The sequence below is a fragment of the Camelus dromedarius genome, chromosome 18, assembly GCF_036321535.1.
Source record: "Camelus dromedarius isolate mCamDro1 chromosome 18, mCamDro1.pat, whole genome shotgun sequence".
Taxonomy (NCBI): Eukaryota; Metazoa; Chordata; class Mammalia; order Artiodactyla; family Camelidae; genus Camelus; species Camelus dromedarius.
In genome coordinates this window covers 17,873,414-17,900,030 of record NC_087453.1, presented here as the reverse complement: position 1 = coordinate 17,900,030, position 26,617 = coordinate 17,873,414, and the positions used below count along the sequence as shown (strand labels likewise).

Genomic DNA, 26,617 nt, shown 5'->3' with positions numbered 1-26,617 from the left:
TTTTTATATTTTATTTATTTATTATTGTATTATTTATTTTACTTGAGGAGGAGGTAATTAGGTTTATTTATTTTTAGAGGAGGTACTGGGGATTGAACAGGACCTTGTGCATGTTAAGCATGTGCTCTACTGCTTGAGCTACACCCTCCCCACAATAAGTTTTAATAAATGGATACCCTGTGTATCTCTTACCACAATCAAGATGTCGATCTCCATCACCCTAGGAAGCCCCCTTGTGCCCCTCTGTAGACAGTAGTCTCCAACCCCAAAACCAGACAGCTACTGATGTGCTTTCTGCCTTCATAGATTTGTTTCTTCTAGAAATTCACATATATCATCTCTTATATCTGAGGTTCTTTCTTGTTGTGTGCTTGTTCCTTTTTATTGCTGAATAGTATTCCATAGTGTGGCTATATTGCAGTTCTGTCCACCTGGAGGTGGACATTTTCTTGTTTCCCATCCTGCTTGGCTTTTGAATGAGAAGCACTAAGACTTTATTCAGAGATGGGTTTACATAAAAATCTGCTTTGTGGATAGAGCAAGGCCAGCCTGCCCTGGTGGACAAGATCTGGGAATCACCTCCTCCTGGCTCAGGGAGGACTGGCTGGGGGCTAGAGCTGCTTTCTCTCTGCCCAGGGAGTTTGCTGGACTTTCTCAAGGGAGAGACAGGCAAGTACCTGCGGCTGCCCCAGCTGGTGGACATGGCTGCTCAGGTGAGTCAGCCCCTCTCGCCTCCCACACCTAGCCTTGAGCACTCTGACCCACCTGGCTGATCTCTTGAGTGCCCCCTCCAGGAAACTTGCTTTGATTGCCCCCACACTTGCTGATTTCAGCACATATATTACTGGGACCACTTACAGGTGCTGCGAGTGGTGGTTCTGGAAGGCAGCTGTGCTCACCACTATACCACCAACGCGCGAGTGGTGGTTCTGGGCATAGGAAGGAGGCTTTACCTGGGCATCAGGAGTCACTGACTTGCTGTGGGACCTCAGGCCTCAGTTTTCTTCAGTCATTCAGTCACTCAACAAACATGCATTAGTGCTTGCTGTAGGTGGTGCTCAACAACCACTTTTTAATTTAATTCTTATCACAATCTGGGAGGTAGAGATGGTTATTATTCCTTTTGATGGATGAGGAAACTGAGGCTTCTCAGAGAGGGGACTTGGGACTATAGACAGGACCTGGCACTTATCTGTGTCTTGGGGCATCTGGGGCCTCTTTTTTATGGTCATTCCACTTCCCTGGATGTATCTTGTGCCTCCCCTCTGCCCTTTGCTCTGCAGTCCTGCCTCCCGCCAGATGTTGGTCCTGCTTTTTATGCCAACAGTATTTATTGTAAACTGATGTCATTACCTAAAGAACTGGGAAGGGCAGGGCACTTGGTTGGCTGTTTACTCCTGGGGGTGACCCCAGCCTGGGAAGGGCACAGACAGCCCCTGAGCCAGGCTCCTGGGGTTCTGCCTACAGATTGCCTCAGGCATGGCGTATGTGGAGCGGATGAACTATGTCCACCGAGACCTCCGTGCTGCCAACATCCTGGTTGGAGAAAACCTGGTGTGCAAAGTGGCTGACTTCGGGCTGGCCCGGCTCATTGAAGACAACGAATACACAGCCCGGCAAGGTGGGCAGGGCCCCAACCGATGCCGTATGGCCGTGGGGAGTCACCCCCCATTCTCTGAGCCTTAGTTTCCTCCTCTGTCAAGTGGGGATGAGAATGGTGCCTATCTGGCGGAGCAGTCATGTCCTCCTGAGCTTCCCCTGACCCTTCTTGCTCCTGCAGGTGCCAAATTCCCCATCAAGTGGACGGCTCCAGAAGCCGCGCTCTACGGCCGGTTCACCATCAAGTCCGATGTGTGGTCCTTTGGGATCCTGCTGACAGAGCTCACAACTAAGGGACGGGTGCCCTACCCTGGTAAGAGGGTTCCCCACAGCCCACCTTTGGTCCTTCTGCCCATGCTCTGGTGACCCCTCTATCCTGGTGACCTTGGGCAAGTCACACCCCATCCCAGGCATCAGTTTCCCCATCTGTATAACAAAGAGGTTGAACATCTGATCTTAGGCTCTCTCTTTGGTCTGGGTTCCCAGCCTTAGGAAGGGACTTACCCATGGTCACAGCCACCCTGTCCTAGGTGGGAAGGCATGTTTGTTGTCCCCATAAGCTTCCCCCTGCTCCACTTCCTTCACTGGAGCCAGCTGCCTCTTGCCTCTCTCTGCCCACAGGGATGGTGAACCGCGAGGTGCTGGACCAGGTGGAGCGGGGCTACCGGATGCCCTGCCCGCCTGAGTGTCCCGAGTCTCTGCATGACCTCATGTGCCAGTGCTGGCGGAAGGACCCGGAGGAACGGCCCACCTTCGAGTACCTGCAGGCCTTCCTGGAGGACTACTTCACGTCCACTGAGCCCCAGTACCAGCCCGGAGAGAACCTATAGGGCGCAGGCTACAGGCCGGACTGCCTTCTTGGCTTGGATCCTGGGTTGGGTGGCCCCTAATGTGGGGTCTGGCCTCTCTATGCCTGCCCACCGTTGAGCCCCTCTGTGGGGCTGAATTGCCAGTGATGAGGCCCCTCCCTCTTCTGTGGCAGGGCCTGCGGCCTGAGACAGCCCTGGGGCCAGGGTCCAAGGCTGTGCAGTGACCGTGTCCTGGCTCCATCCCAGCCACATGCCTCCTCCCTTTGTTCCCTCCCAGAGCCCTGTGTTTCTCAGCAGGAGGAACTGGGAAGAAGGGGTGGGGCTGAGGACGCCCTTTCCTTAGCCTCGGCCTACTCCACGCACTGGCTCCTTCCCACTTCCATGCCATCCCAGGTCTGTCTACGGAGCTGGCCGAAGAGCCTTTCCAAAGAGGAGTGATGGGCCCGGGCCCTTGGCCTGCCTGCCACCCTGCCCTTTGCCGTCCATTTCTGAAACACCTGTTGGTGGAGGCCGCTGGGTCCAGACCCCTCTGCGTGGCTCTCGGGCTGCCTAGCTTGACTTGATGGTGGGTGGGGTGGACATCCCCCCTTAAGCCCTGCCCTTCTTAGACCTGAGGGATCCTTAGAGATCATCAATTCCTTGTCCCCATATTACCCATGGGGAAACCCGAGTCCAGAAAGGGGGTGTGACTTGCCCAAGGGCACAGAGCAGTTCAGGGATGAGGCAGGATTGGAACCTGGTGCTCCCTCTGTCTTCCTCAGGAACCAACAAGATTGTCCTTGGAGGCATTGTGGACAGACTGGGGCAGCCCAGGGGACAAGGGGTCTGAGGATGGGTTACGGATAGCAGAGAGAGTCGTGCTGCCACTGCTCACTCAGGAGGGCAGTTCAGGAGGAGAGAAGTAGGAGGCAGATTTCAATCAGAATGTGGGTGGTTTTTGATGTTTGGAGCTAGCCGGCCGTGAAAGGGAGTGAGCTCCCAGGCTCTGGAGGCAATCAAGCAGAAGTAGAAGATCCAAGTGGTTGGGAGGCCCTGGCCTCAGGAAAGAACCCCAGGTCCTACTTCCCCCAGTTTGTCCTGTGTCATTTCAACCCCTGGCCCCTGCTGTCCTCCCCAAGTTGGCACCCCTTAACTCATGAGGAGGGAAAGGAGTGCCGAGGTTGTGGTGAGATAGGACAAGGGTGTCTGTTGCCACGCACTAGGACTGGCTGTGTGCCCGTGGGCAGCCCCTGCTTCCTCTCTGGGCTGCAAGTCTGCCTCGATACGTGGCCAGGGCCTCTGCAACTGCCCCACTCCTGACCAGACCCTGTGGCTGGCATCACATGGTGAGTCCAGCCGGTGGCATCAGGAGACTGGCCTTAGTTCTGCTGTTCAGCCTTGGAATAATGGTGACTTCTCCCTGGGCCTCAGTGTGCCCTTCTTAAAAGGGACAGCTGACAGTTTGTAGGCATCTTAAGGGCCCCTGTGTGTGTGTATGTGTGTGTGCGCGTGTACACGTGTGTATCCCTCCATGTGCGTCCATATTTAACATGTAAAAATGCCCCTTGCTTTGTCCCCTAGACATGTACATTTCACCCACAGTCCCCCATCATAGCAATAACATTCCCGCTGCCAGGGGTTCTCGAGCCAGCCAGGCCCTGCCAGCGGGGAAGGAGGCCAAGTGGTGCCTGCCTATGAAATTTCAACTTTTCTTTTCATACATGTTTATTACCCAAGTCTCCTCCCGTCCGTCCCAGTCAAATCTGGGCTCACTTACCCCAGTGTGCTCTCAAATCCCCTTCTGACTGCCCAACGCCCTTTGTATAAGGTGTCCTAATACTGTCTTTTTTTTTTTTTTAAACAAGCAAACAGTGTTTTGTAGATTTCAGATGACTATGCAGAGGCCTAGGGGACCCCTGGCTCTGGGCAGGGCCTGGGGTCCCACATTCCACGGCCCAGGCCTGTGGGGGTAGGGAGGGGGGATTTGGAATCCGTTGTAAATACTTTGCATATTGTCTGATTAAACACAAACAGACCTCAGAGTGTGGCCAGTGCTTTCTTGAGTATCTATTGTGTGCTGGGGAGTAAGAGGGTGGGATGTGAGGACAGATTGTGGTCAGAGGGGCTTTTGTGCAGGCAGCACTGGTTGCTGGAGGACTTCAGGCCAGGAAGGGACTGAGACTGGAGATCTCCAGGATGTGGCTCTGTGTACATATCTGTACCTGCGTCTGGGAAGCGAGTGCCTGGCAGAAACCTTGCTTGTGTCTGAACTGCACCAGGTGAAGCCCAAGACTCTGGAAGTGTGAGCAGTTGAGGACTCAGATGCCCTGGGTGGATGGTGGCAGTTGACACTCTGGGGGCTCCCGCGGGGCTGTCATGCCCGGGTGGAGTTGTGGATGTGCTCATGGGGAGATGTGGCTGTGTGCATGCTGTGTGTTTCCTAGGAGTGCTGGACTGGGTAGGGGCTGAGACTGGATCAGCAAAAGCCCTAGGCACTCTGAAGAAAAACCCCAAGACCCTTCCTCGCCTCTCTTCTCCAAGGCACACAGCCTGGGAAGTTCATTTGCAACAGTCTGTACAAAGAAACTGATTTTATGTCAGATCACACACATATCCACGTGAGTCACCTCTGGTCGTAATAACACTGTTAAATCTGTTTAATTAAAAACAGCTTTCAAAAACAGAATGTTCCTCTGTTCACTATTATTTTCACATGTCTGGGTCAGAATGGACACCCGGAGACCCGGTGGGTGTGCATGTATCTTGGGAGCAGACATAGGAGCATGGGTGTGAGTTTGTGCTCCAAGGAGTGTGTGCCTTTGTCTTCACGTGGGTATATGTGTGGGTTTGTTTGCTGATGGGGATCTGTGTTGGTGTGTGGACAGATGTCCGGGTGGTCTGTGAGTCTTGGCTCCTGGGGGTGTGCGCCCAGCTGTGTGCACCTGTTTTTCCGGCCACGCATGCATGCACACCAATCCAGGTGGTTCTGCCTGAACCTGCGGGCTTCAGGGGCATGGGCACCGATGTGCGTGGCTGGGCTCTGCGGGCAAGCGCGGGGCAGCGTGTGCCCGCGTGGACCCATGTGGGCTCAGGGAGTGCACAGAGTGCCGGCCGCTCCCGCTGGGGCCCACGTATGCCCAGGGGTGGGGGTGCAGGGACACGCGCGAGCAGCTCGAGCAGCTCGAGCAGCCCGGGGACGCGCCCCAGCCCCGGCGGGGACAAAGCGCTCGTCCGCGTTGCTGCAGCGGCAGGTCTGGAGTGCGCCTGCGCGGCGCTGGGCGGCGGGGTCGAGCGCCCGCGAGAGGCCCCCAGCCCCCTTTTTCTCCATCTCTCGGCCTGTCTTGCTGTGTGATTCAATCCGTGTGTCTCTCTTTCTGTGCCTCTATCCGCCTGTGTCTCCCTTTGTCGATCTGTGCCCCTGCAACTCTCTCTCTGGCTCCCTGACCCTGGCTCTATGTCTTGACAATTTTTTGTGTTTCTTTCTTTTCCCTTCGCTAAACCCCCTTACCCCTACTTCTTGGTTTTCCCCTGTGTATCTCTGTGTGATTTCTGATTTTCTGTCTGTTTCTCCCTGTATCTGTTTCTCCTTTTCTCTGTGCTCTACTGCTGTTTCTAGTCTCTCTCTGTATCTCCCTCTCTCTGATTTTCTTATCAATGGCTCTACGCCTCTGATTCTTCCCCCAGACCCTCCCATACCTCCATACCTTTGCCGGGGCTATTTCCACTACTGAGAATGCCCTTTCTTTCCTCTCTGCAACCTGGCAAACTCCTATTGATCCTTCAAAACACCTCAGAGACCACAGACCACCTCTGGGAGCTTTTCCTGACCTCCTGGAACTTGTAAGGGCTGTCATGGCGGTTCACACAGCTCCCTCACTAGAACGAGAGCTTGAGAGGCTGGGGGAAATTCTGGCTGATGAACCCAGATCTGGCCCGCAGGGGTGATGTCTGCTCCGGGAAGGGAGGCAGGGTCCCTTGCTCTGTCTCTCCAGTCTCTTGTCTTTGGCTCCTTCTCTGGTTTTGATTCTCTCATTCTGGGCCTCTGTTCAGTTTGCTTTTGCTCAACTCTCTGAGAAAGAGAGAGAGAGAAAGAGAGAGAGAGAGTGAGAGAGAGAGAGAGAGAGTGAGAGAGAGAGAGAGGGAGGGAGAGGGAGGGAAAGAGAGAGGGAGAGAGGGAGAGAGAGGGGAGAAGAGGTGAGCGGCACCCACCCTACTGGGACCACCATCTCATGGCCCCTCTGCCTGCTCCCCGTTCTGCTGCCCTGTTCAGTTTCCAGCCCACTTCAGGGGACTGGGGACCCTGGGAACCCCTTGTCCCCTCTGCCTTCCCTTCCTGGTTTCAGTGACTTTTCTCTTATTCTGTATGCAGTTTTTTTTTTTTTTAGAAAAATAAGATGTTTTCCTCCATGGGAAAAAATACTCCTTATAGCAGAGTAGGAAAGATACAGAAAAAGCACAAAAAAAAAAAAAAAAAAGGACTGTAATTTGTGCCCCTCGCCCCAGAGAGTTTGGGGCATGTTTCTGGGTATGTGCCTGTCTGGTCCTATCGTCTGCCCACTGGCCTCAGTGTCTCCTTGTCTCTCTTGTATCTCGGAGTGAGTCTCCCTGTCTCTGTCTCTCCATCCTCTGGCCCACGGTTACTGGCCCTCACTCTGGGCTGCTGGCCTAGTCATTCTTTCGTACACTCATGTAAACCTTGTATTAAAGATGTACCCCGGGCCCCATCCTGCCTCTGGCCTGCGTGGCTGCGTGAGTGCACATGCTTACCTGTGTGTCTGTGTCAGTCTCCCTGGGCTGCCTCTGGCTTTCTCAGCCCCTTCCCTGCCTCCCTTTCTCCATAGTTTCATTGCTGTCCCTTCCACCAATTGCATTTCCAATGTGTGCAGTGTGTGTGTTTGTGTGTCCAGTGCACGGTGTGCGAGGCATGTCTATTTCCCTGTTCCTTCCAGGCTGCGGCCCCACACTGCTTTTGGTCTCTTCGATCATCTTCTGTTCCTTTCATCCCCTCCCACCCTTCCTCCCTCCTAAAATTCCATCCATACCTTGTGCTGGACACGGGGACACACACACACACACACACACACACACACACACACACAGTCCCTCGTCTTTTTCTCTCATCTGTCTTTTCCCATTTTTCTCCCTGGGGCTCCAAAAAGCTGTGATTTGCCGAGAGAATGAGCAAGACTGACAGAGACACACAGAAACACAGAGCTGCAGACAGGAACAGCCAGGGGAAGGGGCATGGATGGAGACGGGGGTTTGGTGTGGGGGTACCGGGCCGGGAGATGGAGCTCTGTCCATCTGTCTGTCCATCCCACTCTCCCCAGCCCTCCCTTCCTGGGGCTCTTGTCTCCCAGTGCCCTGCCTCTGCTCCTCTCAGCATGTGTCCCATGGGATCCAGGGTTCTGCCTGTCTGTCCATCTGTCCATCTGACTGTATGTCTGCCTCTGCTGCCCCGCCTCCCCCTTGCTGTGGTCTAATTAAATGCCCATCTCTTTCTCTGATTGTCGTGTGTGTGTCTGTGTGTCTGTGTGTCTGTGTTTCTGTGTCTGGATCTCTGTGCCAGTGGGTCTGTCTTTCTCTACCTCCTGCCTCCACCACCCTGCAGTTTTATTAAATATCCCCCTTCCCTTTCTTCTTCCTTTTCTGGCCGCCCTTTCTGTGTGAGTGCATCTGTGTATATGTGTGTCTGGGAATGAACCTCTCGCCCACTCCCCTTCCTCTTCCCTGGGGCTCCTGAGACATGGCCCCTGGGGTCACTTTCTGATTGCTACCCTTCCTGGCCCCAGATTCAGCCCAATGCTCCCTCTAGCCTCCACCTCAAGGCCTCTCTCCTGGACAGTTTCCCTGGCGACCATCCCCCGGACACTTCATCTTTGACCCCCCCAAACTCGACTCACCTTCTGTCTGCTCCCACCTGCTCTGCAGAGGCCCCACTATTCAGCCTCTGGCACTGGGCCGCCGGCTTGGGGTGGCTTAGCCATCACTCACCCTCACTCTGCTGTGGCCTTTCATCTCCTCCTCCCATCTCTGGCCCTGCTCTGAATCCTTTGTCTCTGGTGGAGGAAGCCCCATCTCCCTCACCTGCCATTCCAGGCCTCGCCAGGCTGACTCCAGTCACCCTGATTGCTTAACATGTCTTTCCTTCCTTCAGCCTGGATAAGCCACCTCCCATGGGAAGGCCTCCTGATTGCCCCTTCCCTGGGTTCCCTTGGCTCCAGCACTCCCTGCAGGAGGGTCTGCTCTAACTTTGGCCTCTTGTTACCCCATTCCAGGATGGGCACCCCAACAGGGCCCTATTAAGACTCTTGTGGGTGCTAGTCAGCTTTGCTTTCATGGGCCCCTTACTCTATAAAAATTTTTTTAAATTCTATTTTATGACAACACTGGCATAAAGTTGAATATATTAACATTACATATGAAAACATTGAGCTAATGTTCATTTTTCTTCTGATTTGGAAAGAAATTAGAACATTTTTCATGGATCCCTAAATGTACTGCGGGCTGTAGATTTACTGAGCAACCTTCTCTGTGCTGGGCCTGGGTAGATGCTGTCGCTGGCAGGCTGTGTGTCCTCTGCATAGTCCACCCTCTCTGTCTTTCTTGGACTCCACTCTGCCCCTGCAGTGTGCCCCTGACTTCTGTGTGAGTGCCTCCAAGCCACGTGATGTGTGTATCCCCCATCCCTGAGTCTCTGCGTCTGTCTCTCTCTGTCCATTTCTCTCAGCCTAACAGGTTTGTCCCTTGCTCTGGGGCCTCCTGTTCATTCATTCATTCCCTCAACAAACACGCAAGCCCTGGTGTCTGTGCGTCTGCCAGGAAGCAGGGGTCTGAGTCCCTGTCTGTCCCCTAGGCCTTCTGCCCTCCCAGATCTTGTGGGCTTACTGAATTTCCAATGTGGGTTCTCTCCTCGCAGCCCCTTCCCCTTGCCGTGGGCTGGGGGTAGGTGTTTCATTTCATTCCCTGGGCTCTTCATAAAACGCTCATCATGGAACAACTGCCCCTGCCCGGTGGTGGGCGTGCATGAGTGTGTACATGTGTGCGTGTGTGTGAAACACCCGCTCAGTGCTTCATCCCCCTCCTCCTGGCCCTTCCCGGCTCCCAGGGCTCTGCCCCACCCACCTTGATTATTCCAGATGTGCCTGCCCCGGGGCTCTCCCTGACCCCCCTTCTTTTACCCTCAGCTTTCCCCCTCTACATTCATCCTTATCACCTTCCAGCTTTGCTTTCACTCAGGGGTGTGACCTATGGTATTACCTGACCTCTGTTGGGGGTTAGGGGTTCAGGGTGAGAAAAATCTGCTGGGGTGTAGCCCTGGACAAGGCACTTACTGTCCAGAGGGACAGATGAGCAGAACAGCTTGGAGGGCCTGGGAGGGCTCCTCTGAGGAGGTGGGCTGAGTGAGGCCCAGGGCAGCAGGGGTTACGGGTGGGGAAGTGGGAAGGGAGGCTTCTGGGGCAGCAGGACCGCTTTGCAAAAGCTGGGAGCGGGGAGCCGAGCCGAGCCAGTGGGCCTGCTGCCAAGTCACCACATCCCCTCTTTTCTCTGCCCCCTGGTTCTCCACTTTTCTTGAGGGGTGAGATTGTGTGCAGGACAGTGAGTAAGAGGGAGATAGACAGACTTACAGACAGATACCGGGAGAGGGCGAGAGAGGCGCACGGAAGGCTGTGCTGTCCCCGCGGCTCCATCGCTCTCCTCCCCCCTCTCTCTGGGGCTCAGGAAACCTCTTCTTTTCTCTGGGCTTCCTGCAATTGTTTCTGTGTGCGTACATGTGTGTGGTGTGTGTATGGTGTGTATGTAGTATAGCATGTGTATGTGTGTGGTGCGTGTGATGTGTGTGTGGTGTGGTGTGGTGTGTGTATAGTGTGTGTGGTATATGGTCCCTGGCTGACCCCCTGGCTGTTGCCTGAATCCAGCACGGGCTGTGCTGAGGGTCCCTCCCATCCATTCAAGCATGTTTCATTCATTCATTTCATTCATTCATTCACTTGTTCCCTTAAAATCCTCTTAAAATCCCAATTGACACTGTGCTGTACACCAGAAATTGACACATTGCAACTGACTATACTTCAATTTAAAAAAAGGATTTTCTAGAACAAAAAAAAAAAAGAAGAAAAAGAAATTAAATGGAGACATTCTGAAAAAAAAAAAGCCAGTCGAGCCGTTCTTCAGAGGCAGCCCTGGGTGGCCTGGGAGCCCCTCTCTCTTCCTCAGCCGATCTTTTCTCTCCGTCCTCCTTCATTCGGCCTCTGTCTAGGTTTTCACTTTCCATATTCTCCCCTCAGGGTGTCTCCTCCGTTTGGTTGTGGCAGTCTGTGTCCCTCTTGCATTGGTGTCTGTCACCCCCCCCCACTGTCTCTCTCCTTTCCTTTCTCTTTGTTTTCCTGTCTTTGTCTCTGAGTCTGTGTCTCTGTCTTCCTTTTTGTTTTGCTCTTTTTTTTGTCTCTCTCTATGTCTCTGTCTCTCAATTTTAGCTTAACTGTATGTGTTAACTTGCCTTAATTTGTTTTTTTGTGTTACCCGCATTAATTTGTTTTTTCTGCCAAGTGTGACTGCACAGTTGTATGTGTGTGTGGGTGACTGTGTCCCATAATGTGCCTTTCCATTCGCTTACCTCACCCCAGCACTTGTGCGTGTGTCTGTGTGTCCAAGCTGAGGTCTGGTTCGACTGACCCCCAAGCCTCCGGCCCTCCTGTCCCTGGTGGCTTGTTGAATTCCCAGTTTGTGCTCCTCCCTGGCTCCACTTCGGGGGTCCCTGCCATTGGCTGGGGGTTTTGTTTCCTTTCACGCCCCTGGCTCTTCCTAGAACACTCATCAGGAAGCATCTGCTCCTTCCCGGCCGTGAACATGTATGTGTGTGTGTGTGTGTGTGTGTGTGTGATGACACGGAGTGACTAACAGCCCAGGACCCCTCTCTTTGGAGTTCTCGGCTTTTGTGCCCATTCTTTGAATCACCTGCATATGTCCCCCCACCAACATGTTCACTCAGCACCCCCAAGCCTCTCCTGTGCTGGGGGGTGAGTGTGTGTGACTCTCCCTCCCGCCTGCCTGTGGCTGCCCTGTCTCTAAGGCAATTCCGAAAGCTGCCCTGGCCCCGTGCGTGTGGATTCACGGAGCGCAGTTGTGTGTGTGTGTGTGTGTGTGTGTGTGTGTGTGTGTGTATCCGGGTATGATAAGCTGTCTGTCACCCTGTCAGCTCGGCCACTTTACCTAATCCTCTGCTCCCACTTGGGGGCAGTTCCTTTGTATTTTCTTTTGGTCCGCACACACTGAACACCTCCCGTGAGTGTGTGCGTGTCTCGATGAGTATGTGTGTCTTTGTGTGTATGTAGTTCAGATCTCCCCTCACCCCTGCTCTCCGAGCCCTCTCCTTTCTCCAGCCCCATTGTGATTTTCCCACACTCGCTGGTGTCTAGTTCTCTCCCCACTCCACCCTGAGTCTCTCTTTCTCCTTCCACGTCCATCTCTGAGTTTCTGTCCAGCGTTTGCTTTTGCTCCACCGCACAAGAAGACCTGTCTCTCCTACCAACCATCTATCCATCTGCCTGTCTGTCCAAGGGTTATTTCTGGGCTCTCTTCCTACCCTGCCTTCCCGGGTGCACTGTTGTCCTCGCCGTGCACACCGCTGCTGGGCCATCTTGGCGCCGGGGCCCGCCTCCCTCTCCCCCTGCCCCTGTGTTGTGAGCTCCAGACCCGAGCACGCAGCTGCTCCCAGGCCCCTCACCCAGCCCGGCCCTGGCACCCCTCAAGCCCACCGCCGACTCTGCATCTTCCTGGCCGCCTTCTCGCCTTCTCCCTCATGCCTGCTTCACCCGCACCTCCAACGGGTCACTCTAGCTGGGCGGGTCCACAGCCGGTGGTGGACACCTGCCCTGGGAGCCCCCATCCTCTGGTGCCTCTAGTTCGGGGGACCTGTGTTGGTGATGTTTCTCCTGTCCTGTGGACCCCTTCCCAATTCAGGTCTCCCCAAGGCCTCCCTTTCCATATGAGGGTCTAGGAGACAGTCTTTTTCTCTTGGTAGTGTTAGCTTTGTACTTCTTATCTTGTCAGACTTTGTCAGGGTTTTTTGCACCTGGACATTGTTATATTGTGATGTGTGTGTGTGTGTGTGTGTGTGTGTGTGTATGTGTATGTGCATCTGTTCCTCTCCCTGCCTGACAGTCATCTTTTCTTCTCTCTCTTATCCTCTTTCCCTCATTAAAAAAAAAATTAAGGTATAACTTACATACCAGAAAATGCACAAATCTTTAGTGAAAAACCTCGACAAATTTTACACGTGTCTACACCTGTGGATCCACCTCTGGGAGCAAGAAACGGGCCTTCCCAACCCCCAGAGCCCCCTTCTCACTCGTGACCACCCCCGCCCGCCAAGGGAACTGCTATTCTGACTCTATTGCTGTTTACTCGCATTGTTTTAAATCCAAAAGTTGATGGGGATGTTTTTTTCTCGTTGTGTATATGTGTGACATTCTGTCTCTCTGTCTTGAAACTTTCTCTCGCGCTGCTTCCCTTCTGAGAGCCCCTCATCTTTGTTCCTTCACTCGATCAACAATTATTGAATTCCTCCTGAGACGACGGGGCTATGTGTCTAACTCCTTCCCTCCCTCCCTCCCTCCCTCCCGCGGCCGCTTCGCTCCCGCTCTCTCCGCTCCGCTCCGTCTCCAAGTCATTATTGAATTCTGCTTCTATTCTGTGCGTCACTGCAGGAGTGTATGTGTGCGTGAGAGTGTGTTTGTGTGTGTCCCGCTTGCCCACCACCTCCCCCTCGCTCCTGCTTCCCCCACCTCTGCCTCTCTCTCCTCTCCCGCTCCTGGGGGCTCCATCTAGAATTTTCCAGGTGAGCCTGGTTCTATTTCTCCCTCTCTCTCTCTTCCTTTCTTCCCTTGCTGCAGCTCTGGCCTGGCCCTCCTCCTCCTGCCCCCTTGCATCTCCCCAGCCCCCTTAGAGAACTCTGTCTGCTCCGCAGATGGCCCGTTGCCATCAGGGTCTCTAGCCGAGCTGAGCCCCAGACCCGTCTACCCACCTTGGTCCGTCTTCTCGCTGCAGAAGCCCCCTCTATGTCCCCACCTGTCTTCACGTCCCCATCCCAGGGCTCTCTTCATGTCGGCACCTCCCTCTCACTCCCTGTCTGCCTGCATGTTGTTCCCGACCCCCTGAAATGGCCTCTCCCACCTTCCAGCAAACCTGGGTCTGGCTCTGCAGACAAGTCTGTTCCCAGAGCCTCAGTGACACCACATCCCTTGACTACCCCTCTGCCTCCCTACCAGTCCTTCATGTCTTGCCTGGCACTGGCATCCCTGTGGCCTGTCACCTGCTGCATTGCTCTGGCCTGTACTTGGCCTCCCAGAGTGACCCTCTGACATTAGGCAAGTTTGGTCATGTGTTCAGTCAACAAACATTGTTGCTGCCTCATGGGAGTGGGGCAGGAGGGAGACAGACATCCCCCACACCCTGTTCCCTTTGCCGGGGGCAGGCCTTAGTGTCAAAAGTATATCCATGGTCGGGCCCCTGGTGTGGAGGGGACACCCCGAGCCAGTGGGCTGGGGTGTGGGCACCTGGCCTCACGTCCTCTTCCTCATCTTTATCTTCTAACTTCTGCCAACTTCCCTTTCCCTCTGTCTTGCCCTTGGGAGTGTCCGGCCCATCTCTCTCCACCTGTCTGTGTGTGTGTTTCGGTCTGACTCAGAGTGAGGGTCTGTGTGTCTCTGTCCACGTCAGGTCTGTCTGTCTGTCCCTGTGTACCGTGTGTGTAAGTATCTGTTCCTGCTATGTGTGTGTCCGGGGATGCATTTGTGAGTGTATCTGACTCTCTGGCCGTCCTAGTGTCCGTATTTGTGTGCAGGTATCTGTTTCTCTGTGTCGATACGTGTGTACGTTTATCTGACGGTCTGTGTGTCCTGACCTGGGTTTTTTATTGTTTCTGCCCATGTGAATGGGAATGTTTGCCGGTCTCTGTGTCTTGTCTGTCTCTCTATATGTCTTTCTGTGTGTCTGTCTCTGTCTCCTGTCTGTGTGCAGCATGGAGTGTGCGAGGGATGTCTGTCTGTGTATCTCAAGCAGGGTCCCTCCTGGCTGTGTCTCCACGTGTTGTGAGAATCACTGTGTCTCTCTGGCTGCATCACCCTGAGTGGAGGGGTCTGTCTGGCTGATTTTGTCCGTGTGTCCTTCCCTCTCTGTCTGGGGTCTCCCTGTCTGTCTGTCTGTCCACAGATCCCCCTGGCTGCCTGGCGATCCAGCTCATGTGTCTCTCTCCTTCTCCTCTTCCTTCTCTGCACCCCCCACCCCTGGGGGCTTTGTCCGGGTCGCACATCACCTTCTGTGCCTGGAGGCCTCACCAGCCTGCTAGCGGGGGCGCGTCACACCTCGCGCCCTGCGTGGGCCGAGGGCGTGCGTCATCCCAAGCCCCTGGCGGCGTGGGGGTCTCGCCTCGCTGCTCCAGCTCTCTCCCCGCCCCTCCTGCTCTCCCTCGGAGCCTTTCTCGAGCTTTCTTCTTTCTTCGTGCGTCAGGCCTGTGTCTGTGTGCATCCTTCCAAAGCTCCTCGCTCTCGCCCCTCCTGTTGCTTTCTTGCTGCTGAGTGAGTTTGTTGGGGAAACTTTCAGGGTTTAATCAAGTCTCCATCAACCAACCCCACGGTGGGTAGGGCCAGCGGGACTGAGGCCTGACAGGTCCCTCAGGTCTTTCTCTCCATCTCCCTGTCCACACTAGGGTCATCTGTCTCCCTGCGGGGCACTCTGCTGCAGAACCAAGGTACTCCCCTTCACGCACACAAAAGGCCCTTGGCTCCAGGCAGGGCTCTGCTGCCCCTTCCTCATCCACCACTCCTGCGCTCCAGCCACTCTGCACTTGCCTATCCTTGAATAAGACCTGCTGCTCCCACCCCAGGGCCTTTGCACATGCTGCTGCCTCTGCCTGGAGTGCTCTCTCCTGAGATCTGTGTGCTCGCTCACTCACTCGGGTCTCTGCCCCACAGTCCCCTCTTTGGAGAGGTCTCCCTGACTCCTTAGTCTAACACAGCATCCACCATTGTAGCTCTCCTTACCCGTATCCTGCTCTATTTGTCTTCAAAGCACTTTTCACTGCCAGCTGTCTTCTTCTATATGGATTTATTGCTTTATTTTCTGTTTTTCACACCATCCTCTTTGCCACTGTGCTGTAGACCCCAGGAGGGCAGGGAGTGTCTCCAGCTCCTAGGACACTGCCTGGCATGTAGAAGGCACACAGCACATGTTCTCTGACTGACTAAACAATCTAATTTCTAAGCCCTGCCTAACCAGGATACAGGAAAGCTCTTCTTCTTGCCCACCCAGTCCCCAGGGAGGCAGCCCCTAACTCTAGTCTCAGTGACCCCATCTGTTCCCACCTGAGTCTATCTGGTTCCCAGCCCTGGGAGCCTTGGCTGAGTCAACCCCCTATCCCAGCACCCGCTGCTCACACCTCACCAGCCCCAACTTGAGTGGCAAATACCTGCCTCCTCCCTGGTCTCCTGGTCTCTGAGCTTACCCTGTGGACCCATTCTCCACGTGGGGACAAGTCACAGCTCTGCAAAGCAGCTCTGACCCAATCCTCTCCCACCTCATAGCTCCCGGAGGCTCCCACCTCCAAGAAGCATTCGGGCCCCCCACTGCCTCCCCCTCCAGTCTCCTCTCCTTCTGCTTTCAAGCCCCCCCGCCACCCCTCCTCGCACTCCCACCAGGGGCCTCCATGCCTCTACACCCCTGCAGATGCCGGTCCCTGCACCTGCAATTCCCCTTCTTCACGTGCCTGCTTGGTGATTCCTCACAGCTTCCTCTCTGGGGCATCAGGTGGCTTTGCGCTCCTTTTGAGCATCAAATGCTTTGTCTGTGTGTGTGTCTTACTGGGCCACACACACTCTTGGTCTGTCTGTCTGCCCATCCGACTGTCCACTACACTGTGCTCCTTGCTTTCTCTCGGCTCCAGCCCCAGGGGTCATTGTCATTGTTCGAGTGTGTGTGAGCCCCCCCCCCCCACCAATGTGAGAGAGGGAGAGACAGAGACAGAGGAGCCCCCTGCTTGGGCCCCCTCTCCGCAGGGTTCTTGCTTTTGTGCTCATTCTGTGAGTCTCAGGCATTCATCCCTCTATTCAATCAACACCCTCCAGTCTCTCCAGTGCGCTGGGCTGTGTGTGTGTGTGTGTGTGTGTGTGTGTGTGTGTGTGTGTGTGACTCTCTGCTCTTCCCCCTCACTCCAGCCCGTTCCCTCTCTGTCTCTAAGGCGTTACTGAAATCTGCCCTGGCTCTGAGAGAGGGAGGAGGCGAGATGGGGGTGCCCCCGCCCCGCTCCCCTTCCCTCTCTGGTCTTCCTGTCCCGACTCTCCCCTCTCAGCCACCTCTCTGACTCTGGGTCTGTCCTCTCTCGCTGGCTCTTTGTCCCTCTTTCCCTCTCTACCCATCAGGCTCCCTCTCTGTCTCTCGGCTTCCACCACACTCGCCCTCCTTCTCTGTCTCTTGGCCTCCCTCTCCTTGCTCCTCGATTTTTCCAGATGTGCCCATACCTGACTCTGTCTCACTCCACGTATTCCCCTCAGTCCCTCCTCCTCTCTCGGGCCCCGTCTTGTCCCCCTTCCTCCTGGTTTCCGGTGCATCTGTGTGTGTCCATAAGTGTGTCGTGACTGTAAGTCTTCACATCGGGTCTCCTTCCGCTCCCTCTGCCTGCGCCTAGTCTGCTGGGGCTCCCGGGGCGCACTGCGTGGGGGCGTGGGGGGCTTCTCTCCCCATGGCACCCTCCCAGCGGTGACTTCATCCCTCCTGGGGCATCAAAGCCCCATATCTGACAGGTGTCACAAGTCTAACCTCACCCTCTCCTCCTGAGACTTTGTTGAGTTGGGGATCCCTGTCATTCTCTGGTCGCCCAGGTCAGCCCGGCCCTCCCCTCCCCCACCCAAGGTAACGCATCCTGCAGAAGCTGTCCCCTAAGCAGCTCTCTGTCCCCACCCCCTCTCCCTAGTCAGACCACCTCCTCTCTCCCTGGAAGGCTCCACTGGCTTCCTCTCTGGTCTTCCTGCTTCTGCTCCCATGAGGGATCAGAAACAACCTCCATCCCAGATCCTAAATCCCTAGCTCTCATTGTGCTAAGAGCAAAGGCAGCTGCTGAGGTCTCCCAGGTCCTTGCACCTGGGCTGCCGGTCCCTGCAGCCTCCCTCACTTGTCTGTGTCCCTGTCTCTGCCTCTCCCTCTGCCTGTTTCTCGCCGTCTCTGCCTCTCTTTCTAACCATGCACTTCGGCTCCTCCAAGCCTTTGTCCTTGTGCTCAGCTTTCCCCCTGCCTGGTAAGCAAGGCCATGCCTTCTGCTTCATCTGTTTGACAAACTCCTCTTCCTCCCCCAGGGCCCTGCTTTGGGCTCTAGGGCTCTGGGACCCTTCTCTGGGAGACCCTCCCCTGCCTGGGCCTCTGGGTCAGCCCAGACTTGTCACCCAAGGTGGCGGTAGGCTTGAGGGGACCAACCCCGAGGTGCTTGCACACAGTAGGTGATCAATAAGGGCAGCTGCAGGCCCCTCCGGGAGCTGTTCTCCCTGTGTGAGTGCAGATGTGTTTAGAGGTCTGGGGATTGGAACCTGTTTGCTGACTTCCCCTGCCCCTCACTCTTCCCGCTCCCCTCCCCAGGTCTACCCTCAGTCCTGGGGCCTGTGCGCACGTGGACGGGTCTGATCACTTCCCTGCTTGCTCTCCGCAGCTTCATCTCCATTCCATCTCTGCACCATTTTTCTTTCTTTTTTCTTTTTTTTCAAGGCACATGTTTTTTTTTTCTCCTGATCCCAAAAGTAATGCATCCATCTTTGTGATAGATCGTTTGGAAAACACGGAGAAGCACAGAAAAAAGAGCAGAAGTCTCATGTTGCTCCCATTTCCCAGAAGAGGGGGGCCTTGGGAGCGTGCTGGGGAGTAGACCCCAAGCTGGGCTGGGACCTGGGCCCCACCTTGCTGTGCCCCTCATGTCCCCTCTCCTGCCCCTCTTCTGCCTTGCACTCTCTGTCCCTCTCAGTCTCTGTCACCGACTCCCATCTGACTCAGAGCCCTTCTCTGTGTCTCTCCCAGCCTGTCCCTCTGTCTCTGGGTGTCCGTCTCTGTCTGCATGGGTTCTGCTCTCCCCCGAGGGTTCCCATTCACGTGCACGTTCATTCATTCATCAAACCCGTCCTGAAGACACCTGTTCCAGGAGTGTGTGTCTGTGGGATGACTCGTACCCCTTGCATCACTCAGGTCTCCCTGAATTTTGCCCCTACTCTGTGTGAGCTCCAGGGGGCTTGTGTCCATGTGTCTGGCTCCCTGGACACCCATCTGCCTGTCTGTCTTCTTGCCACCTTCCTCTCTGCAGCCTTTTAAAATCGCCATCTTGCTCTTGCCCTGTCGTGCGCGCGCGCGCGTGTCCCTCCACAGGCTCTCCCTTCTCACTTCCTTTCTGTGGTTTCCTCACAGTTTGCTCTCCCTCTGTCTCCGACGGTCACTCCCATTCATAAGTTCTTTTGCTCATTCAAAAAATAGAGCATCATTTTTTCTAAATTGTCTGCCAGGAACACAAATGGCATTATTACCTTTATAATAAGAAAAGCCCTTTTAAAGTTATAACCACAACCATCAGAATAATGAGGGCATTAGGAGCACATTGTGAGCAGTGAGCTGAGTCCTGCCCTGGGCTGGGGGCGGGGTGTGTGTGTGTGTCCACCCATCTCTAGGCTTCTCTGTCTGCCTCTCCTTTCTCCTCTTTTTCACACTTTTCCTTCCTTGGAGATTTCTGGAATTTCATTCTGGCTGTTCACACTGTGAGCCCACAGAACAGGACCGTGTGTGTGCCTGTGGGTGGGAGGACATGTGACCGTGAAGGGGTGTGTGAGTGTGTGAGCCTGCGAGTGTGCGAGCTCGTGTGTTGGAGCGTGTGTGTGTGTGTGTGTGTGTGTGTGTGAGTGTGGTACCCACTCTCTCTGCTTCTCTGCAGCTTTGGCAGGTCCACCCCCACCCTCAACACCCTGTGGACGTTTTCTTTCTTCAGGAAATGACATTTATCGTTTTCCTTTGGTTTCAGAAGTAATATGTGTTCACTGAAGTCAAGGTGGAAAATACCAGAGAGAATGTGCAGAAGAATATGAAACAAAAATCCCCTGTAATCCCATCTCCCGGAGAGGAAGGAGCCGCTGTTAGCAGTTCGGGAATCTTCTTGCAATCTTCCTTGTATCTGTGAACCTGTTCTGTCTGTGTGTGTCTTGCTCTGCAGATTCGATTTCACTCTGCTCTGACTTATCCGTTCCTTCAGAAGCGTTTGGGGGTCCCCACTTGGGACACCCCCACGTATCTTTGTCAGCCTGTCTGAATGGTCTGAATGTCTTTGGGAAGGTCTGTCTGTCGGACAGTCTCCTCCTTCCTTCCCCCCCTTCTGGGGCTTTATCAGATGTGTGTGTGTGTGTGTGTGTGTGTGTGTGTGTGTGTGTTTTGTGATGATAGAGAGGAGAGAGGAAACTAGACAGAGAAACCCAGCAGTAAAAAATAGTGGGGGGGAGGTTGGAAAGAGAGAGAGAGACAGAGACAGAGACCCCATCTCCCATCCCCTCCCTTCCCTCTCTTTCTCTGCCTCCCTCGGGTGCAGGGACCAGCTATGCTGGGTGCCTGCCTGTGTCCTGCATCCTTTTTCTGCCCCTGTCTCTTTGTTCTTCGTTTTTTTAAGAATGAAGAAGAGCTGGCGCTGGTGGTGGTGGTGGGGGTGTGGATAACGCAGGTGGAGGGCACGGCTCCCACCAGCGAGTGTAGGCAGGAAACTGGACAGTGTTTCTGGAAGGTTTCCTTGTCAGCCCGGAAGATGAGGCTGGCAGGGGACCAGGGGCCTGGGCATGGAGGGGCTTCGCTCTTGTTTCAACCTCACAGGGCCTGGGGGCTGGGAAGTGGGACATGGTCCATGGGGAGCAGGAGTGGGGTGGTCTGGACCCTCCTCGCCTCCCCCTGTGGCCCAGGTCGCCTGCCTCCTGCTCAGAGAACGCAGCTGTCTCCTTTCCATTTTGTCCCGCCTCTGCCTCCTGCCTCTCACCAGACACCGTAGAGAAGCCTCTGGACTTTGGTGCCCAGCACCTGTTCACGTCTTACTATGGTCTTCAGGCAAGTGACTCTCCTTGGAGCCCAAGTGTCGCTGCCTGCAAAATGGGGGTAAGAAGAGCTCTGAGGCTCATCTGATGTGATGGCTCATGGCAAGAATGCTTAGCACACTGCGGGCAGGCAGCGGGCGTCTGCTACGTGCCAGTTGGTGCGCTGCCCCTCCCTTCCCTCCCTCATTCCATCCTTCTCTCCCTCCCTCCTCTCCTTCCATCCATACACCCCTTCTTTCCTGGCTCCAAGCTCTGCGCTGGGCTCAAGTGTGTGCACACGCGTGTGTCCGGTGGCTGAGCTGTGCCCCAGCTCTTCCCCTCCGCCATCCCTGCTTCATGGGCTTCACAGCTCCCTTCAGAGCAGCCATCTGGGGCCTCCCCAGGTCCTCACAGACACCTGCCCACGGCCCCCTGCTGGGCTCCTGGCATCAATCCCACGCTGTCAGCCCCTGGCAGGGCCCCTGCTTGATTCCTGGCTTCTGACACCCACTCTTGAGCTGTCATTGCTTCCTGCAGACTCTGTACCCAGATTATCTCCCTGAAGCCCCTCCTCCTCCTCCTCCCCCTCCCCCTGGCCTGGCCTTGGTACAGACCTGGACTTTGCTTTGGGCCCTTTCCACCCTCCTGAGGTTGACTTCCAGGCTCCCAGGACTCAGAGGGAGCCAGGCTGGGGCCTGAAAGGGGGTGGGGTGGGACAGTGAGCCAGGGAGGGGATGACCAGGAGTGTCTCTCCCTCTCCTGAGGCTCCCAGCTAGGGGGAAGGTGTAGCTCAGTGCTAGAGTGCATGCTTAGTATGCACGAGATCCTGGGTTCAATCCCCAGTACCTCCATTAAAATAAGTATGTAAATAAATAAATTACCTCCTTTCCAAAACCAAAACCAACAAACAAAAAAACACACAAAAAAACTAACTAACTAAATAATATTAAAAAAAAAAACCCACCTGAACCAGCCCATCTGTCCTTTCCAGGGAGGGGGCATCAGGGAGGGGCTTCGAGCGTGGATTCCAGAGCCGGGCAGGTTGGAGTCACCCCTCACTGCCCCTCCAGTGCCACTGTGTCCTGCTAGGCCTCCCCTGGGAGCCGCAGTGTCCCCCTCTCTGAGATGGAGCTGACAGTAGTGCCTCTTTCATAGTTTGGGGGAGAGGATGGAAGGAGGAGGGTGGAGAGCTGAGAAGAGGGCCTGGCCCGGGGCTTGTGTGTGGTGGGCATTTGCTCCAGTTGCACCGTGGTTGTCCTCATCGCTGTTCCCCTCCTCAGGGGACCAGGCTCCTGTGTCCAAAACAGCATCCTGGCTCCTCTCCTGGTGCAGAGTGGGTGCTCCCTGCCTAATATTTGAATGACGGACTCAGAGTGACTTGGAGAGCAGGTCTGACTGAGGCAGGAAGACAGATGGACAGATGGACAGATGTGTGAAGGCACACGTGACCGTGCACACAGCAAACCTGGCAGGACTGACCCAGGGGTTGGAGGGAAACTGAATTCAACTCCAGAGACAGGCTTCGAGAAAAAGAAGACAGAAGTTGGAGAGTGGGTGGGAGAATGACCCTCAGTGGCAGCCTGGGAGCCGGACACAAAGACTGGGCTTGGCACAGAGCCGGCCCCGCAGGGGCGGTCAGGATCTGCAGCGATGAGCGGGCCAGCTGCAGAGATGAGCAAAACGGATCCCAGAGGCTCCAGGACAGAGAGAGACCTGCAGAGAGACAGAGGCAGAGAGAAGGAGTGGCAGAGACCCAGAGAGAGGGGACAGAGGAAGAGATGGAGAGAACTGGCATCACACTGACCCAGGGAGAAGCAGAGAGACATCGAGATGTAGAGAGAAAGAGAAACAGAGGAGGGAGAGGAGTGGCTGACAGAGGGAGACAGGGAGATAAGGACTAGGGGGGAGGGGAGAAAGGGAAAGGCATACACACAGAAGACAGAAACAGAGAGAGGAGTGTGTGTGTGTTCAGTGTGTGGGTGGGTGGGTGGGGTTGGAACTGCACCTGACTCCAAAATGGAGACATGGAGTCCTCCAGTCAGTCAGATGTGAAATGGGGCCTATCCTGTAGGGGACCCAGAGATGGGCCCAAGCTAATCTGGTCCCAGATGTGAGAGCAGCCAAGAGAAATTCTGAGCTTTACATTGTGGGCCATAGGGAGCTAGGGAAGGTTATAGAGGGAGGGAGTGACTCTGTCACAGCGTGGAGTTTGGTAACATGCCCTCTGGCAGCAGTGAACAGGAAGGATGGGGAAGGGACTGAGAGGCCAGAGCAACAGTCAGGGAGGAAGGAAGGAGGTGGGTCCACACCTGGGTGGCTCTTAGATACTCAAGGAATTAGGAGTAAGAGAAATCGTGGAGGCCTGGGGGCTGTAGAGGTGGGGAGGGGAGGCTGACAAGGAAGCCTGGGGACCTGAGTGACCTTCAGCAACACAGGTGCCCACCTTGAAGGCTTTGGTGATGGCTGTGCCTGGCCTGGCTTGCATTCTCCTTCTCTTGTCATTCCCTGGACCTGGCTCCCTCCTCTGCTCCCTTATGGTCCCCCTCCCATCACCCCCAGGTGGGCATCCTGCCTAAGGCTCCCATGACCCCCTGAACACTTCCCTGTCCCTGCTGTTACCACGTTCTCCTATTACCATCCGTTTCTTCCAAGCCTGCCTCCCCCACCAGAATGGGAGTGACATGAGGGCCACCCTAGTGCTGGTTCCTCTCTGGAGCTTTGGCCTCCCCCATCCAGCACAGGGCCAGGCATGAGCAAGGCACCCGGGGGATGCCAGAGAGTGGCTGGAAGATTGAAAAAAACCTTCCTTCTCCACCCATTGACTCATATACATCCTTCAAAGCCCAGCTCAAATAACCCTTCCTCACTAAAGTCTTTCCTGACCCCCATTGTTAGTAAGTGGCTTCCTCTTTGGTCACTCTCATAAATGTGGCTGTTAAATCAAACCTCAGATAACATCGTTATCCTCTTTTTGTAGGTCTGCCTTCCTACAGGCTGTGGGTGTTCATGGGCAGAGTGAGACGGTGTATCCACAGCAGCAAGAACAACAGCTAGTCTTGTATAGTGCTTACTACCTGCTGAAACTGTCCTAAGTGCCTTCCTTACATGTGTTTTTCATTTAATCCTTACACCATGGTTGTTGATACTATTATTACCTCTGTTTTACAGATGGGGCAACCAAGGCTCAGAGAGGTTATGTGATTTGTTCCAGCTCACACAGCAAATGAGTAGTAGAGGTGGGATTTGAACCAGGCTGTCTGGCTCAAGTCATCCTCTAAGTGATAATATAAGGTGATATGCATTAAGCATTTTTCTCTCAAAGTGTAAAGGGCCCTGAAGTCTTTCTCTTTTCTGCCTCTCCTGTCCTGCCCTGAGCCTGTTGTCTCCTCACTCTGCTCCTTCTCCCTGGGCAGTGCCTCCCCTGCCCCTGTAGTCGACAGGTATAAAGGTACGGTGCAAGCACCGGCTGGGCCTCTCCACGGATGCCTCCAACTCGCCACCTTGTCTCCGCAGCCCCCAAACGCGTTTTTCTCCTGCTCTCATTAGCGCCAACCGGGGGGCTGCAGCAGGAGCCCAGAGTCATCTCTGACTCCTCAGTTCCCGCCGCCCACAGCCATCTGTCCATTTCCTGCCGATTCTCCCTCTGGGGGGGGGCTCCTCCAGAGCCCCCGCTTCAGCCCCTCCTGCAGCACAGCCCCCTCCCCGGCACCCCACCTCTGCGCTCGTCCCCTCCGCTTCTGGCTCAAACACCTGTCACCTTCCCAAGTCCCCTCCGTCTGTAAATGAAGCCACTGACAGCACGTTCCTCATGGAGTGTCACGAGGATTAGATGAATTCTGAAAAGCCGTTCCGGCAGGCCGGGCTCACGATCCGTAGCTGTTATTAAGGATTAAATGGATAGCTGTTATTAGAGATTTTCTGAACGAACGAATGAATGACCCAGTGAGTGCGCTTCGTCTCTTCCTCGTCCCCCTCTCAGTTCCCCCTTCCACCTCTTTGTCTCAAAGATAGTACTTTTGGAAGGATGGCTACCCTTTGAAAAAAATTTTGGATCCCTCCAGCCAGCATGCAAATCCCTCCCGTCCTAGAAAAAGATCCCTCCTTTGACCCCATCTCTCCCCCAACTACAGCTCCATCTCTCTCCTCCCTTTTCAGGAAAGCTTGGGGAAAGAGTTGCCCGACCCCAACCAGCCCATCTCCTCCACTTGCTGTGATCAATATCCCGCTCTTGCCCCCATCAAGGTCATTGGTGTGGCCTCCATGCTGCCTGATTTAATGGACATTTTAATTTTAGTCTTTGCAGCATTTCAGTGCTGTTCTCGGTTTCCAGGACATTCACTGTCATCTCTCCTTCATCTGTCCTTCATGACTTGCTGCCGGAGAAAAGCTGGAGAACGCCTTGTAAGTGTCGATGAAATATTGGTGAGTCTATGGCTCATTCTGGGGGTATCGTCTCTCTCTCTCTTTCTGAATGTCTCTGTGTCTCTGTCTCTCTCTCTTTACCACCTTGGGAGTCTTGATTCATGCAGGCCTATGACTTGAAAACCCCGGCAGACTTCATGCTGATGACTCCCAGCCAGGGCCTGAGCCCCAGACTCCTACGTCCCACTGCTCCGTGGACATCTCCCTGTGGAAGCTACGGGCAACTCAGCTTTAACATGCTCTGGATGAACCCTTAACTTCCACTCCCCTATCCCGGCCCCTGCCTCTCCTCCCTCATTTCAGTAACTGGCACAACCACCACCCATCCAAACTTAAAACCAGGGCCTCGCTCCCAGCATGCTGTGTGTCCCCAGCCCTTCTTATGTCTCTCTCCACCTGTTTCCCTGGCTACTGTCTCAATAACCACTCAACTACTATTTACCTCCTGCCTAATCATTATTTTGAACCTGAGATCTGTATGATGAGCCGTTTTCTAGATGCTTCCACCTGGATGTCCCTCAAGGCACCTGCCACTCCATGTGTCCCAATGTGGACTGGGTATCCTCCCCACATGTACTTCTCCTGCTGGGGTCCCTGGATAGGGGAATAAGACCATGATGTGCCCTGTTGTAGAGGGTGGTACCTCCATATCGCTCTTGACTGCCTTGCTCACTCCATCAGCACTTCTCACTGGAGTGGTCATTTTCCAGTCTCCCATTGTGCCCCCTCAATCACGGAGGACTGTATTTCCTGGATCTCTCCATTCTTACTCCATCCTTGGTGGCATCCTTGATGACTTCACTACCCACGTGAATGGTGTGGCCAACACTATGGTCTTGACCTCTGAAGTGCCAACAACCTTGTCCTCCACTCGACCTCAACCGTGGTCGCATCTTTGATGTTGCAACAACGGCTCCAACTCTATAAAGTCTCAGCTTCAACCACCCCACTCCCAAGCCATCACCTGTTGTCATTCCATCTCATATACCTGAGCACGTCTGGGTCTCAACAAGGCCTTGGAAATCAGCCCCCACCACTCTTTCTCTAACCGCCTCTAATAAACCTTTCACCCCCACCTCACTGCTGACACTGCTCTTGGTAAGGTCACCAGTGACCTCATCTTGGCAGATCCAGTTGTCAGTTCTCAGTGCTCATCTTTCCTTGTCCCATCAGCAATATTGGATGCAGCTGAACACTTCCTCAGTCTCAGAACATTCACTTGACTCTTGTGATGTGACAATCTTCTGATTTTACCTCTCAGTCTCTTTTGCTGGATACTCTTTCTTCCCTCAACCTCTGAATGACCCCCTTCTCTTCTTCACTGACACAGTCCCACCTAGTTCAGCAGTTTGGCGTACTCTCTTTTTCCTGATGACTTCCCAATGCTACCTCTCCCTGAACTCCAGATTCCTCTACACATCTGACTTCTCTACTGGGATGTCCAACACGCATTTCAAACTCACTACATCCAAAACTGAAATCATTCTATCTCTCCCCAAAACCTGCTCCTTTCCCAGCCTTCCCCCATATCGATAAAAGACACCGCCCTGAAACCCAGAAAGTTATCCAGGAGCCCCTTCACCATTCATACGTAGTCATGGTCAATTCACTGGTAAGCCCCACTGACAACTTCCAAAGGATCCCACAATCGTTCTGTTTTCTTCATCCCAGCCTCCCCTTCCTAACTCAAGCCCCCATCATTTCTCTGGGACAATAGCCCAACCTCCTCCCAGGGCTTCC

The 26,617-nt window shown here is 54.5% G+C and overlaps 1 protein-coding gene across 9 annotated transcripts in view; it reads left to right on the top strand.

Annotated features, from left to right (window-relative positions):
* Positions 1-4,427, top strand: part of SRC (SRC proto-oncogene, non-receptor tyrosine kinase) — a 50,454-nt gene extending 46,027 nt beyond the window's left edge. For all 9 annotated transcript variants that reach the window (XM_064475707.1, XM_064475705.1, XM_031433845.2 and 6 more), the window contains 4 exons: positions 637-713; positions 1,468-1,621; positions 1,781-1,912; positions 2,221-4,427. In XM_064475707.1, the coding sequence (XP_064331777.1) occupies positions 637-713; positions 1,468-1,621; positions 1,781-1,912; positions 2,221-2,429 (572 nt within the window). In that variant the 3' untranslated portion in view covers positions 2,430-4,427. The remainder of the gene's footprint in view (positions 1-636; positions 714-1,467; positions 1,622-1,780; positions 1,913-2,220) is intronic.
* Positions 4,428-26,617: the final 22,190 nt, after the last annotated feature.